This window comes from Pelodiscus sinensis, unplaced genomic scaffold (genome assembly GCF_049634645.1).
Source record: "Pelodiscus sinensis isolate JC-2024 unplaced genomic scaffold, ASM4963464v1 ctg151, whole genome shotgun sequence".
Lineage (NCBI taxonomy): Eukaryota > Metazoa > Chordata > Testudines > Trionychidae > Pelodiscus > Pelodiscus sinensis.
The window spans coordinates 141,595-157,620 of record NW_027465856.1 but is presented as its reverse complement, the minus strand read 5'-3'; the positions used below and the strand labels follow the sequence as shown (position 1 = coordinate 157,620).

General features: G+C 61.9%; 1 protein-coding gene across 4 annotated transcripts in view; it reads right to left on the bottom strand.

The window, feature by feature from the left end:
* NLGN3 (neuroligin 3) overlaps positions 1 to 16,026 on the bottom strand; it is a 124,170-nt gene that overhangs the window by 49,226 nt on the left and 58,918 nt on the right. For 2 of the 4 annotated variants that reach the window (XM_075915670.1, XM_075915671.1), the window contains 2 exons: positions 12,729 to 12,788; positions 4,397 to 4,546 (listed from right to left, as the gene is read on the bottom strand). The exons of 1 other annotated variant lie outside the window; for it this stretch is intronic. In XM_075915670.1, the coding sequence (XP_075771785.1) occupies positions 4,397 to 4,546; positions 12,729 to 12,788 (210 nt within the window). The remainder of the gene's footprint in view (positions 1 to 4,396; positions 4,547 to 12,728; positions 12,789 to 16,026) is intronic. One more of the 4 variants, XM_075915672.1, reaches the window with a different exon arrangement.

Genomic DNA, 16,026 nt, shown 5'->3' with positions numbered 1-16,026 from the left:
CTAGGAACTGGGTAAGGTGTGTGTGTAAATTCACAGGGTTGCACCGTGAGCCCTAGGAACTGGGTAAGGTGTATGTGTAAATTCACAGGGTTGCACCGTGAGCCCTAGGAACTGGGTAAGGTGTGTGTGTAAATTCACAGGGTTGCACCGTGAGCCCTAGGAACTGGGTGAGGTGTGTGTGTAAATTCACAGGGTTGCACCGTGAGCCCTAGGAACTGGGTGAGGTGTGTGTGTAAATTCACAGGGTTGCACCGTGAGCCCTAGGAACTGGGTGAGGTGTGTGTGTAAATTCACAGGGTTGCACCGTGAGCCTTAGGAACTGGGTGAGGTGTGTGTGTAAATTCACAGGGTTGCACCGTGAGCCCTAGGAACTGGGTGAGGTGTGTGTGTGTAAATTCACAGGGTTGCACCGTGAGCCCTAGGAACTGGGTGAGGTGTGTGTCCCTGCTGTGTGGAAGGGACAGAGAAATTCATGTGGATAACAGGTTGAGGCCAGGGGCCCCCACGGATACCCCCTAGGGTCCCCTTCCCACTGCCAGACCATGCCCCTACGCCCAGACCGCCACCCTGTTGCGCGCCCGCAGGAGCAGGCTCAGAATCCCTGGTGGCTGTAACAAGGAGGTAAGTGGAGTCTGTGACCACAGGGCTCTCGCGTTGCCCCCCAGGCACGTGGAACAGCCTTTGGGAGGCCAGTGGGGTCAGTGCAGAGGAACAAGCCTGCATGGGCACGTGGCTCTCCGAGGCCTGGGGGGCTGCCAACAGAGCGACTCAGGCTTCCAGCCCTGCTCCAGCCTGGGCTGCATAGCGCTCTCTGGCTAGGCTGCCGGACCCAGAGCCCCTGGGCCATGCCCACAAAACCACAGCCGGGTCCCTGGGGCTCCTGGCTCCGCCACCATTGGCGCCCTACAGCCCAAGTGAGCCATCAGCTTCTGCCCGCAGCACTTTCTTCAGGGCCACTGGCCTAGGCCACGGGCTGCGGAGACCAGCAGCACCAGCCCCAGGTGGCACCAGTGCGCAGGGCCTGAGAGCCCAGAGCAGCATTTCTGCTGCTCGCACAGGGCTCCCCAGCCTGCGGCACATGCCGGCACCAAGGCTCCTCCGCACACTCCACGGGCCCCTGGAGCCCTGGGCTGGGGCAGAGGGCGGCCTTGGGGCTCTGGCCACGGGACAGGCTCCTCAGCAAGGCAGACCTTCTGCTCACCCTGGCTCTGGGCGCAGGGGCAAGGCCTGGGAGAAGCTGTGGTGGAGCCAGGAAGAGGCACCCGGGGCTGGGGGATGTCTGGGTGAGCCCTGCTCACCGCTGGCCTCCTGGAGCCCGTCCTTCCAAGGGAAGGTAGAAGGCACCTGCTGCAGGGATCCAGCCCACGGGGCAGGTGACCAGCAATGGCCTGGCCCCAAAGGGCCGAGCGCCAGCAGGCCCATGGCCATGGCAGGGCTGACAGCCTCGCCTTGGCACTCAGCCGGGGCACAGAGCCAGCGATCTGCCCTTTGAGGAAGCTCCCAGACTAATGCGCTAGGCAATGCAGTATGGGGAGGAGGTGGGCAGCCCTCAGTGGGGAAAGAACAGGCTAAGAACTATTTAGAAAAGCTAAACACACACAGATCCCTGGGTCTGGATTTAGTGCACCCGAGGGGGCTGAGGGAGCTGGCAAGTGTCATTGTGGAGCCTTTGGCCATTATCTTTGAAAAGTCGTGGAGATCGGGAGAGATCCCGGATGACTGGAAAAAGGCAAATGCAGGGCCCAGCTTTAAAAAGGGAAGATGGACGATCCAGAGAACTACAGACCAGCCAGCCTCACCTCAGTCCCTGGAAAATCCTGGAGGGGATCCTCAAGGAATCCATTTTGAAGCACTTGGAAGAGGGGAAGTGATTAGGAATAGTCAGCATGGATTCACTAAGGGCAAGTCGTGCCTGACCAATCTGATTAGCTTCTATGCTGAGGTAACTGGCTCAGTGGACATGGGGAAGTCAGTGGATGTGATAGACCTTGACTTTAGCAAGGCTTTTGATACGGTCTCCCACAATATTCTTGCCAGCAAGTTAAGGGATTGTGGATTGGATAAATGGACGGTAAGATGGATAGAAAGCTGGCTAGACTGTCGGGCCCAATGGGTAGTGACCAACGGCTCGATGTCAGGATGGCGGTCGGTTTCTAGCCGAGTGCCCCAAGGATCAGTTCTAGGGACAGTTTTGTTCAACATCTTTATTAATGACATAGATGAGGGGATGGATTGCACCCTCAGCAAGTTCACAGATGACACTAAGCTGGGGGGAGAGGTAGATACGCTGGAGGGCAGAGAGAGGGTTCAGAGTGACCCGGACAGATTAGAGGATTGGGCCACAAGAAATCTGATGCGGTACAACAAGGACAAGTGCAGAGTCCTGCCCTTGGCACAGAAGAATCCCAAGTATTGGTACAGGCTGGGGACCGACTGGCTAAGAAGCAGTTCTGCAGAAAAGGACCTGGGGATTGCAGTGGATGCGAAGCTGGATATGAGTCAACAGGGCACCCTTGTAGCCAAGAAGGCTAATGGCATATTGGGGGGCATTAGGAGGAGCATTGCCAGCAGATCCAGAGAAGTGATTATTCCCCTTTATTCGGCACCGGTGAGGCCACATCTGAAGTACTGTGTCCAGTTCTGGGCCCCCCACTACAAAAAGGATGTGGACGCATTGGAGAGGGTCCAGTGGAGGCAACCACAATGATGAGGGGGCTGGAGCACATGACCTATGAGGAGAGGCTGAGGGATTTGGGCTTGTTTAGTCTGCAGAAGAGAAGAGTGAGGGGGGATTTGAGAGCAGCCTGCAACTTCCTGAAGGGAGGTTCCATAGAGGCTGGAGAGAGGCTGTTCTCAGTAGTGATGGATGCAGAACAAGGAGCAACAGTCTTAAGTTTTAGTGGAGGAGGTCTAGGTTGGATAGCAGGACAAACTATTTCCTTAGGAGGGCAGTGAAGCAGTGGGATGGGTTCCCTTCCCTGAGCCACGGGGAGACACAAACCCCCAGAGCCCTTCCCTGAGCCACGGGGAGACACAAACCCCCAGAGCCCTTCCCTGAGCCACGGGGAGACACAAACCCCCAGAGCCCTTCCCTGAGCCACGGGGAGACACAAACCCCCAGAGCCCTTCCCTGAGCCACGGGGAGACACAAACCCCCAGAGCCCTTCCCTGAGCCACGGGGAGACACAAACCCCCAGAGCCCTTCCCTGAGCCACGGGGAGACACAAACCCCCGGGGCCCTTCCCTGAGCCACGGGGAGACACAAACCCCCGGGGCCCTTCCCTGAGCCACGGGGAGACACAAACCCCCGGGGCCCTTCCCTGAGCCACGGGGAGACACAAACCCCCGGGGCCCTTCCCTGAGCCATGGGGAGACACAAGCCCCCGGGGCCCTTCCCTGAGCCACGGGGAGACACAAACCCCCGGGGCCCTTCCCTGAGCCACGGGGAGACACAAACCCCCAGAGCCCTTCCCTGAGCCACGGGGAGACACAAACCCCCGGGGCCCTTCCCTGAGCCATGGGGAGACACAAACCCCCGGGGCCCTTCCCTGAGCCACGGGGAGACACAAACCCCCAGAGCCCTTCCCTGAGCCACGGGGAGACACAAGCCCCCGGGGCCCTTCCCTGAGCCACGGGGAGACACAAACGCCCAGAGCCCTTCCCTGAGCCACGGGGAGACACAAACCCCCGGGGCCCTTCCCTGAGCCACGGGGAGACACAAACCCCCGGGACCCTTCCCTGAGCCACGGGGAGACACAAGCCCCCGGGGCCCTTCCCTGAGCCACGGGGAGACACAAACCCCCGGGGCCCTTCCCTGAGCCACGGGGAGACACAAACCCCCGGGGCCCTTCCCTGAGCCACGGGGAGACACAAGCCCCCGGGGCCCTTCCCTGAGCCACGGGGAGTCACAAGCCCCCGGGGCCCTTCCCTGAGCCACGGGGAGACACAAGCCCCCGGGGCCCTTCCCTGAGCCACGGGGAGTCACAAGCCCCCGGGGCCCTTCCCTGAGCCACGGGGAGACACAAGGCAGAGCTAGAGGAGCCTGGACTATGGTTCTCTCTCAAACCTGTGTGCAGGGCAGGCTTTGCAGGCGAAAGGCAGAGCCCAGCCCGCAGCATGTGCCACTGGCCTCCCAGCGGCGCTCCTGAGTCCACAGGGCACAGCAGGCCTCCTCCCAGCCTGCATCCACACTGCGCAGAAGAGGCTTTGGTGATCAGACTGGGGCTGGAACAAAGGTTTTGGAGGGTTGAAAGCTCCAGCCCAGGACTCCAGAGTCTTCTTGGAGCTTAGTCCTGCTGGCGCCCCTGCCCTGGGGGCTCTGCTCCCCGTGTGTCCCACCCCAGCTGAGGCCCTTGGGGTGTCCTTGCCGACCTGGGAGCAGGCCCCGCCCCCGTACCTAGCACGCCCACGCGGTAGTTGAGGGTGATGACGATGACGTTGCCGTAGCTGGCCAGGATGCTGCCGTCAATCATGTTCCCTGTGCCCTCCATGTAGGAGCCACCGTGGATATAGACCATCACGGGCTTGGCCCCGCTGTCGCGGATGTCTGGAAGAAGAGGAGGTTACACACAGGGCTCTGCCAGGAAGGGTAGGCCGCGGGGTGGGTGAAAACAACACCAGCTTCCAGGACCTGCCCGGGGCAACCCTGCAGCCATGGCCCGGCCCCACCTAGGACCTGGGCATCTCACCCAGCACCAGTGGGACTCAACCCTCGTCAGGCGGTGCCATCCCCTGCCCTCCGGGACTTCTCGAGCCCCCAGACCGACCCCAGCCCTGCCTCTGTCAGCAGGCCCAGATGGCGAGCTGCCAGGGCTCTGCAGGCCACCGGCAGGCACAGCCAGGGGCACATTCCCTGGAGATGGGATCCTCCTGAGCTGGTTCCCCAGCAGCCTGGCAGGGCGCACCCTGAGCGCAGAGGGGCTGCGGCACCTGCCAGGCAGCCACGGGCTGGCTGAGTCCTGGGAGCTGGCATTGCTTCACACTGCAGGCACCCCTCTGCCCCGTGCCCAGACAGCATGGCCAGGAGGGGAGACATACAGAGCAGAGGGGCACAGGGGTGGGGAGAGAGGACAGCAGGGACGAGGGTCTGGGGATGGAGTCTCAACGGAGTGGTGCCTAAGGGAGCAGGCATGGGGGAGTGCGCTAGACACTGAGGGGTTGGTGGGGAGGCCTCAGGCGCCCTCTCGTCTGTCGTGAAGGTCTCGCTGTTCCCACAACACCCCAGTATATTGGGAACGAGGCAGGCGCCCCCACGTCACAATCCTAGCACTGGGCCTCAGTGTCTCCGGCAGAGCTAGACCAGCCCTTGGCAATGCTTGGCGGGGCCGTGACCTGGGCACTGCTCTACCTGCTCATCCCCGACGCCCGCTCCGCCAGCAGCTGGGAGCCCCAGAGCTGCTCAGGCAGGCCAGGCCACGCCAGCACAGGGTTCCCAGGCCCGGGCCCTCACTGCCTGCCTTTTGCATCCCAGGCTGGCAGCAGGGCTGCATTACCCCAGGCCAGGGGGCTGGTGAGGCTCAGCCAGGTCAGCTCTTTGCAAACTAAACGATTCTTCGAAATAGATGTGAGACTCCCTTAGAAATGGTCAGAACTGAGCCCTGCGAGCTGCCAGGACTAGTTAGGGACCCCTGGCCCCTCTGGCTGGCTGCACAGATTGACCCCTACCCCGCCCGCTGCCAGGCGCTCTCCACCCAGAGCGTTCCGTGGCTCCTGTCACCCCTCCCTGCAGATTGACCCCTACCCCGCCCGCTGCCAGGCGCTCTCCACCCAGAGCGTTCCGTGGCTCCTGTCACCCCTCCATGCAGATTGACCCCTACCCCGCCCGCTGCCAGGCGCTCTCCACCCAGAGCGTTCCGTGGCTCCTGTCACCCCTCCATGCAGATTGACCCCTACCCCGCCCGTTGCCAGGCGCTCTCCACCCAGAGCGTTCCGTGGCTCCTGTCACCCCTCCATGCAGATTGACCCCTACCCCGCCCGTTGCCAGGCGCTCTCCACCCAGAGCGTTCCGTGGCTCCTGTCACCCCTCCATGCAGATTGACCCCTACCCCGCCCGTTGCCAGGCGCTCTCCACCCAGAGCGTTCCGTGGCTCCTGTCACCCCTCCATGCAGATTGACCCCTACCCCGCCCGTTGCCAGGCGCTCTCCACCCAGAGCGTTCCGTGGCTCCTGTTACCCCTCTGCACAGATTGACCCCTACCCCGCCCGCTGCCAGGCACTCTCCACCCAGAGCGTTCCGTGGCTCCTGTCACCCCTCCATGCAGATTGACCCCTACCCCGCCCGTTGCCAGGCACTCTCCACCCAGAGCGTTCCGTGGCTCCTGTCACCCCTCCCTGCAGATTGACCCCTACCCCGCCCGCTGCCAGGCACTCTCCACCCAGAGCGTTCCGTGGCTCCTGTCATCCCTCTGCACAGATTGACCCCTACCCCACCTGCTGCCAGGCACTCTCCACCCAGAGCGTTCCGTGGCTCCTGTCATCCCTCTGCACAGATTGACCCCTACCCCACCCGCTGCCAGGCACTCTCCACCCAGAGCGTTCCGTGGCTCCTGTCATCCCTCTGCACAGATTGACCCCTACCCCACCTGCTGCCAGGCACTCTCCACCCAGAGCGTTCCGTGGCTCCTGTCACCCCTCCATGCAGATTGACCCCTACCCCGCCCGTTGCCAGGCACTCTCCGCCCAGAGCGTTCCGTGGCTCCTGTCACCCCTCCATGCAGATTGACCCCTACCCCGCCCGTTGCCAGGCACTCTCCACCCAGAGCGTTCCGTGGCTCCTGTCACCCCTCCATGCAGATTGACCCCTACCCCGCCCGTTGCCAGGCACTCTCCACCCAGAGCGTTCCGTGGCTCCTGTTACCCCTCTGCACAGATTGACCCCTACCCCGCCCGCTGTCAGCCGCTCTCCACCCAGAGCGTTCCGTGGCTCCTGTCACCCCTCCATGCAGATTGACCCCTACCCCGCCCGCTGCCAGGCGCTCTCCTCCCAGAGCGTTCCGTGGCTCCTGTCACCTCTCCCTGCAGATTGACCCCTACCCCACCCGCTGCCAGGCACTCTCCACCCAGAGCGTTCCGTGGCTCCTGTCACCCCTCCCTGCAGATTGACCCCTACCCCGCCCGCTGCCAGGCGCTCTCCACCCAGAGCGTTCCGTGTCTCCTGTCACCCCTCCATGCAGATTGACCCCTACCCCGCCCGCTGCCAGGCACTCTCCACCCAGAGCGTTCCGTGTCTCCTGTCACCCCTCCATGCAGATTGACCCCTACCCCGCCCGTTGCCAGGCACTCTCCACCCAGAGCGTTCCGTGGCTCCTGTCACCCCTCCCTGCAGATTGACCCCTACCCCGCCCATTGCCAGGTGCTCTCCACCCAGAGCGTTCCGTGGCTCCTGTCACCCCTCCATGCAGATTGTCCCCTACCCCGCCCGCTCCCAGGCACTCTCCACCCAGAGCGTTCCGTGGCTCCTGTCACCCCTCCCTGCAGATTGACCCCTACCCCGCCCATTGCCAGGTGCTCTCCACCCAGAGCGTTCCGTGGCTCCTGTCACCCCTCCCTGCAGATTGACCCCTACCCCGCCCGCTGCCAGGCACTCCCCACCCAGAGCGTTCCGTGGCTCCTGTCATCCCTCTGCACAGATTGACCCCTACCCCACCTGCTGCCAGGCACTCTCCACCCAGAGCGTTCCGTGGCTCCTGTCATCCCTCTGCACAGATTGACCCCTACCCCACCCGCTGCCAGGCACTCTCCACCCAGAGCGTTCCGTGGCTCCTGTCATCCCTCTGCACAGATTGACCCCTACCCCACCTGCTGCCAGGCACTCTCCACCCAGAGCGTTCCGTGGCTCCTGTCATCCCTCTGCACAGATTGACCCCTACCCCACCTGCTGCCAGGCACTCTCCACCCAGAGCGTTCCGTGGCTCCTGTCACCCCTCCATGCAGATTGACCCCTACCCCGCCCGTTGCCAGGCACTCTCCACCCAGAGCGTTCCGTGGCTCCTGTCACCCCTCCATGCAGATTGACCCCTACCCCGCCCGTTGCCAGGCACTCTCCACCCAGAGCGTTCCGTGGCTCCTGTTACCCCTCTGCACAGATTGACCCCTACCCCGCCCGCTGTCAGCCGCTCTCCACCCAGAGCGTTCCGTGGCTCTTGTTACCCCTCTGCACAGATTGACCCCTACCCTGCCCGCTGTCAGCCGCTCTCCACCCAGAGCGTTCCGTGGCTCCTGTCACCCCTCCATGCAGATTGACCCCTACCCCGCCCGCTGCCAGGCGCTCTCCTCCCAGAGCGTTCCGTGGCTCCTGTCACCTCTCCCTGCAGATTGACCCCTACCCCACCCGCTGCCAGGCGCTCTCCACCCAGAGCGTTCCGTGGCTCCTGTCACCCCTCCCTGCAGATTGACCCCTACCCCGCCCATTGCCAGGTGCTCTCCACCCAGAGCGTTCCGTGGCTCCTGTCACCCCTCCATGCAGATTGACCCCTACCCCGCCCGCTGCCAGGCGCTCTCCACCCAGAGCGTTCCGTGTCTCCTGTCACCCCTCCATGCAGATTGACCCCTACCCCGCCCGCTGCCAGGCACTCTCCACCCAGAGCGTTCCGTGGCTCCTGTCACCCCTCCCTGCAGATTGACCCCTACCCCGCCCGCTGCCAGGCGCTCTCCACCCAGAGCGTTCCGTGTCTCCTGTCACCCCTCCATGCAGATTGACCCCTACCCCGCCCGCTGCCAGGCACTCTCCACCCAGAGCGTTCCGTGTCTCCTGTCACCCCTCCATGCAGATTGACCCCTACCCCGCCCATTGCCAGGTGCTCTCCACCCAGAGCGTTCCGTGGCTCCTGTCACCCCTCCCTGCAGATTGACCCCTACCCCGCCCGCTGCCAGGCACTCTCCACCCAGAGCGTTCCGTGGCTCCTGTCACCCCTCCCTGCAGATTGACCCCTACCCCGCCCGCTGCCAGGCGCTCTCCACCCAGAGCGTTCCGTGGCTCCTGTCACCCCTCCCTGCAGATTGACCCCTACCCCGCCCATTGCCAGGTGCTCTCCACCCAGAGCGTTCTGTGGCTCCTGTCACCCCTCCATGCAGATTGACCCCTACCCCGCCCGCTGCCAGGTGCTCTCCACCCCAGAGCATTTCATGGAGCCTTTGCTTCTCCTCCCCCCCCCCCCCCCGCCATTGTGGCCGGCTGCAGGGCCATCACAGGCACTGGTGGGGCTGTTCTAAGTTACTGAAGCTGCTCAGTTACCACCTCCCACTCGCGGCACAAGCAATATGGCCCCAGCAGCAGGGGCTGCCCAGCCCACTTGCCAATGCAGCAGGGGCACCAACGAGACCCCCTCAATTTTGCAAGCACTTTCCACCACCCTGCTCGGCCCCAGAACTCCTCAGCTCCACTCGGGGGGTGCAAGCAGAATCCTTGCCTATGGGGCCCTGGCACTGGCCAGCCCAAGGACCGCTCCTGGGGGGGCCACAAAGAGGAGCTGCTGCATAGAGCCCCAGGCATTGGCCTGTGGGCGGAGTGCCAGGCCCTCTCACAAACTCCTGACTGGAGCGCCTCAGCACAGATTGACACTTCCCCTGCACACGGGCTGCCACCGCCGTGCCCCTCCTCCGGGGGCCAGTGGGATCCTGCAGTGCAGTGGGGGGACCTTGTGACACATGGGGCAAGCGGCTTTCCAGCCCCACACATTTCCCTCCCCTGCAAAGCTAGTACCTGCATAGACAGCCCCCTTCCCTGCAAAGGCCACAGCTGCACTGCCAGGGACCCTGCAATCCCCAACACTGCCACAGCCCCCCTCAGGGTACTCACAAGGCCCCGAGGGCATTGGTAACAGGCGGGGTTCCCACAACACCCCCAGGGCATTGGTAACAGGCGGGGTTCCCACAACACCCCCAGAGCATTGGTAACAGGCGGGGTTCCCACAACACCCCCCAGGGCATTGGTAACAGGCGGGGTTCCCACAACACCCCCAGAGCATTGGTAACAGGCGGGGTTCCCACAACACCCCCAGAGCATTGGTAACAGGCGGGGTTCCCACAACACCCCCAGGGCATTGGTAACAGGCGGGGTTCCCACAACACCCCCCAGGGCATTGGTAACAGGCGGGGTTCCCACAACACCCCCAGGGCATTGGTAACAGGCGGGGTTCCCACAACACCCCCAGAGCATTGGTAACAGGCGGGGTTCCCACAACACCCCCAGGGCATTGGTAACAGGCGGGGTTCCCACAACACCCCCAGGGCATTGGTAACAGGCGGGGTTCCCACAACACCCCCAGAGCATTGGTAACAGGCGGGGTTCCCACAACACCCCCCAGGGCATTGGTAACAGGCGGGGTTCCCACAACACCCCCCAGGGCATTGGTAACAGGCGGGGTTCCCACAACACCCCCAGGGCGTTGGTAACAGGCGGGGTTCCCACAACACCCCCCAGGGCATTGGCAATGAGGCAGGGTTCTCACAACACCCCCAGGGCGTTGGTAACAGGCGGGGTTCCCACAACACCCCCCAGGGCATTGGCAATGAGGCAGGGTTCCCACAACACCCCCAGGGCGTTGGTAACAGGCGGGGTTCTCACAACACCCCCAGGGCGTTGGTAACAGGCGGGGTTCCCACAACACCCCCCAGGGCATTGGCAATGAGGCAGGGTTCTCACAACACCCCCAGGGCGTTGGTAACAGGCGGGGTTCTCACAACACCCCCAGGGCGTTGGTAACAGGCGGGGTTCCCACAACACCCCCAGGGCATTGGTAACAGGCGGGGTTCCCACAACACCCCCCAGGGCATTGGCAATGAGGCAGGGTTCTCACAACACCCCCAGGGCGTTGGTAACAGGCGGGGTTCTCAACACCCCCAGGGCGTTGGTAACAGGCGGGGTTCCCACAACACCCCCCAGGGCATTGGCAATGAGGCAGGGTTCTCACAACACCCCCAGGGCGTTGGTAACAGGCGGGGTTCTCACAACACCCCCAGGGCGTTGGTAACAGGCGGGGTTCCCACAACACCCCCAGGGCATTGGTAACAGGCGGGGTTCCCACAACACCCCCCAGGGCATTGGCAATGAGGCAGGGTTCTCACAACACCCCCAGGGCGTTGGTAACAGGCGGGGTTCTCAACACCCCCAGGGCGTTGGTAACAGGCGGGGTTCCCACAACACCCCCCAGGGCATTGGCAATGAGGCAGGGTTCCCACAACACCCCCAGGGCGTTGGTAACAGGCGGGGTTCCCACAACACCCCCCAGGGCATTGGCAATGAGGCAGGGTTCTCACAACACCCCCAGGGCGTTGGTAACAGGCGGGGTTCCCACAAGTCCGCCCCAGGGGGAATAGATGCTCTGTGACAGAATCCAGGGCAGGGCGGAGCCTGGCTGTGCCGACTCTCCCGGCCGGGACCCCATTTGCTGCAGTGACGTGGGGGCCCTGTGCTCCGGGTGAGCTGGCAGTGGAACTGGGTCGGAAGGCTCAGGGAGCTGGCGACGGGCATGGCGCGTAGGCCAGAGGGCACAGGGGCAGGGGGCAGGCGTGCTGCCAGCCGGAGGAGCGGCGCTCCGAAGGGCAAACCACCGCTTGTCTCCAGCCACAGCGCAACTTCCTAGCCCTGTGACCCCACCAGTGGTTGAGTGGGGTCGAGTGCAGCCCGCAGGGCCTGGCGAGAGCCGGAGGAGGTTGGGGCTGGGCCCAGCTGGGGGGTGGGGTGGAAGGATGCCAGAGGCCCAGTACTGAGCTCATGGTGGAGGGGTCAGCCGGAGCCCATACACAGCATAGGGCACCGCCTGGCAGTCCCTTCCATATTGCCCCAGCCCTGCCTTGGCCAGGGCAGGCAAGACCAGCTCTTCCGGTCCTCTCTGCTGAGAAAAGCCACCTGCCCAGGCTGCTCTGGGCATGGCCCCCAAAGCCCAGCTCCCCTGAAGCCATGCTTGTCTTTCCTCTCCCTCCCAGCAGCCTGGGAGCCAGTGGCCAAATGACAGCACCGGGCAGCGTCCCACCGCTTCCCTCCAGCGTGTGCTCTTCTCCCCGCCGGCCTGCGCGCTCCTCCCCCCTTCCCGCCAGACCACAACAGAAGCAGCCCAGGCCCCCTGCCACGTGAGCTGCCGGAGCCCACGGCCCTGTCTGCAGCAGAGTGCTCCGGGCTGGCAGGGGATCCCTGCTCCAAGGGGAGAAAGCAGTGGCCAGTAAGGCGACAGTGCTCACTTCGGTGTGCTCAGCCAGCTGCCTTCATTCCTATCTCCAGGCCCTTGCTCCTCTGGTGGGGAGCAGCAGTGGCAGAGAGGGCCGAGGAGACACCAGAGAGAGAGAGAGCGAGAGAGCGGACCAGACTAGACTCTAGCTAAGGCCTCCTGGTTGCATCCCGCCCCAGCGTGCTCCCTGCCAGCCAGGGGCCCCGAGGGAGTGGCAGGGGACGGTGCTGCCGCTCTGGGAGGCTAGGATGGCCCGGGGTGGAGCCGAAGGGTCCAGAGAGAACAGGCTGGAGGTGACGTGACCGGGAGAGGAGCAGCCTTGTTCACACCTCGCCATGCTTCCCTGGAGCCCTTTGCTCATACAGAGGCAGGCTGGGCAGCCAGCAAAGCCCTGTGGCTTTCCCCCAAAAGACAGGTCCGAGAACCCCCTGCCCGCCCCGTGCACGTGCTCAGAGAGACAGACAGACAGACAGACAGACGGGGTCCCTGGGGGTGGCAGAGAATGGAGAACGAATGGCTTTGCTTTGTGTCATGCAGCAGCAGCAGCCTCGAGCACAGAAATACCTTCATCTTCGTCCCCTTCATTATCCGCTAAGTCCTCGCCCTGTTTCTTAGCGCTGGCTCCTAGGGACCAAACATGAGGAGACAGAACAAAAAAGAAAAACAAAAAACAAAACCAAAAGAGAATTCAAAAATAGCATGACAGCAGAGAAGGGCAGGCCCACAGCACCGCCGGCTACTCACACGGAAGCTCTCCGGGGCCGGGCAGGGCCGTCTCTCCAGGCTGCCTGGCATCCTGCCCCGAGGCTGTGCGGGCCAGGGGAGCGCAGGCCTTACTGCCAGGGAGCTGCCTCCCCGCGGCTTCTTCTCCGGGCCTGCCCACGGGCTCCCCTCCAGCTGGGCCCGCCGGCCAGAGTGGCCAAGGCTCTGGGCCAGGCCCGGAGCCCCATTCCATACTGCTCATTCCCTCTGTGCCCGGCAGGAAAGCGCCTGAGCTGCCCACCAGGGAGAGGGCCAGCCTCGAGCAGAGCCAGGAGCTCATGGTCCTGCCGCCCACGCTCTCAGGCTGCCTTGGCCAACAGGCCAGCCCTAAGAAACAGGTCTGCCGCTGAGACGCGCCTGCACGGAGCGGGACGCAAACGCCCCGGCACCTGGCAAAGCCGCCAGGCCTGGGGCACGCCCAGGAGCAGTAGCTGGTCCCTGGAGTGGGTCTGGACCCGCCTCTGCTCAGGCCCCACCAGCTGGGAGTGCCTGCTTGCCCGGCGCTGGCGTGCGCACTCCTGTGCGTAGGCGGGGCCTGCACCCAGACCAGCAGCGCTTTGCCTCCTCAGCCCCAGGGAGACAGGCCGAGGTGAACCCTAAGAGGTGCTTTGCTCTGCCCCTCCCTTGCTACGTTCTGAGCCAAACATTTGTGCCCCCACTGCCTTGGGCCCCACTGCTCCCCACCAACCTGCCCTTTGCCCTCTGCCTCCCCCCTTGGCACCCACCCTTCACCCCGCCTCAGCCCCACTGCCACTGCGCACCAGCCCTCAGCCACCTCGACCCCCTCCAATCTTCTCCATCTCTGTGCAGAATACTTTTTGTTCAGTGCACTGGGGCACAGGTGAATGTGCACCACCAGAAGAAACAAAACACCTAGCTCTGGGCAATCTCTCCTGAGTGGCTGCCCAAGCGCCCATCTGACAGGGACACTGCCTGGCACGTCCCCTTTGCCTGCCGCTTCAGCCGAGTTCCAAGCAGCCGCACAGGGCTGAGGGGGCCTTCTGGCTGGAGCTGGAGTTGAGTAGGAAGAGGTGTAAGGTACAATCAGAAAGCCACCGACATCTCACCTTCCCTCCTCCCTCTAAATCGGAGCCAGCTCGTTTGGAGGCAGGCCTGACTCACAAGCATGTTGGCCTCCCTTTTGTCTCCCCATCACCCCCACCATGCCAGGGCTCTGCATGCTGCTCGGGGGGGGCACTGGATGGCACCCCCTTCTCACTGCACAACAGGCAGGCTGTGCAGCTGAGGCTCTGTCCTGCCACTCCATGCCAGTTCCAGGCACAGTCAACTGTCTGCCAAGAGGTCCATGTGCCATCAGAGCCCACAGCCACCGAAGTCCCAAGATGAGCCTCACTTCTCTGGGCTGGAGTAATGGCAATGGGCAGAGCTCTGGCACTTGCCACAGCTGAGTGAATGGCTGCATGCTGCAAACAGAGGGCCCGGAGGGAACAGCTGCCAGGACCATCACCAAACTGGCCTGATCGAGCACCAAAGGGGTGACAGACACGGTGGGGAACAGCGTGTGGCTGACATTCCTGGGGCACTAACTTGGGAGAACCCCAGAACCTCCAGGAGACCAGAGGCAGGGCCAGAGAGGCTGGACATAACAATGGGCTTCTGCTAAGAGAAATACGGTTTGTGGGTCTGGGAAAAAATTGCCAGTGAGAAATGCAAACTGTGGAGAGAGCAGAAAGGCATAAGAGCAGGGAATTAGACAGGGTGCTGATGGTGTTATTGCAATGAAGGGCGGGGCAGCTCTGTGCTGCAAATGCAAAGCATGGCCTGGCCCATGACATGGGAGCCCCCCTCTATATCCCATTCTGGGGAGACACCCCAGGATCCTGTGCTCACCCTCCAAGCCCAAGCCCTTCCTTCCACAAGCAAGAAGGGACAGCCCCTCTGACATAGTTTTGGGAAACTCACAATTTACTAGATGCCCAAAACGCCACAATTTCACAATCAAGGAAGATTACATTAAAAACTCAGGCTGTCTTGGAGGGGAAGTGAAAGCAGATATCTAGATATACAGAAAATGGAAGAAAGCAGAAGTCAATAGCAATGAATATGAATCAGAAGCACTATAGAAAACTGATAAGGGAAGCCAACAGACACAGGGAGAAATCTATGCCCAACAGAAGGCAATAAGAAGGATTCTAAATATAACTAAGGTGGATAAGGAATTGGCTGAAAAGTGAATTATTGGCCTGAAGGGATGTTACTAGTGGAGCCCATCCATGATACACCTTGGGACCAATCTCATTCATAATTTTTATTAACAACCTTTGCAAAAAAGTCAGAGACACGGATGCTAATGAAATTTGCGGATGATACAAAGTTGGAAGGCATCATCAATACAGAGGAAGATCGGAATAAGAGACAGGAAGAGCTGAATGGCCTTGAAGACTGGAGTGATAGAAATGGGAAGAAATTCAATAGCAGAAAGTCCAAGGTCATATTGGGTACGTCTACACTGCAACACTATTCCGAAATAACTCAGTCTGCGTCTACACAGTAGGCAGCTATTTCAAAATAGCATCAGAATCCTGTCGAGCTGGAGGACTTCTTACTCCGACTCCTGTGACCCTCACTGTATCAGGAGCAGGGGCAGGCGGAGGAGGAGTGCTCCATTTCAGAATAAGTGCTGTGTAGATGCTCCTAATTTTCAAATAAGCCACACAACTGACATAGCGCAACGTGTGTAGCTTATTTCGAGTTACGCCCCACTTTGGGTTCCATAGGAGTGTGTGCTACAAGCTGGGGGTTCGTGCCTGGGGAGCGACAGAGGAAGCGGTCTGGAAGTGTGGCTTGATCACAGATGACGATGAGCCATCAAGGAGCTGCATCCAAAGAGCTGGCTGAGGAGCCTGCTGGACTGTCAAAGTTGCTGTTCTCTAAAGCTTTGAACACTGGGGGAGTCCAGTCATCTAAAGCATGGCTGGGAGGGTCCAGGTAGGCACAGGCCTGCCGATCCTAGGCAAGACAATGGAGTGACTGGTGTGGGGCTCGGTCAATAAAGAACGAAAGGAGAGGAAGAGAATCAAAGTTAATCAACTTGGGTTTCTAGAAAAGACTCTGTTGTGCTAACTTGCTGTCTTTTTGA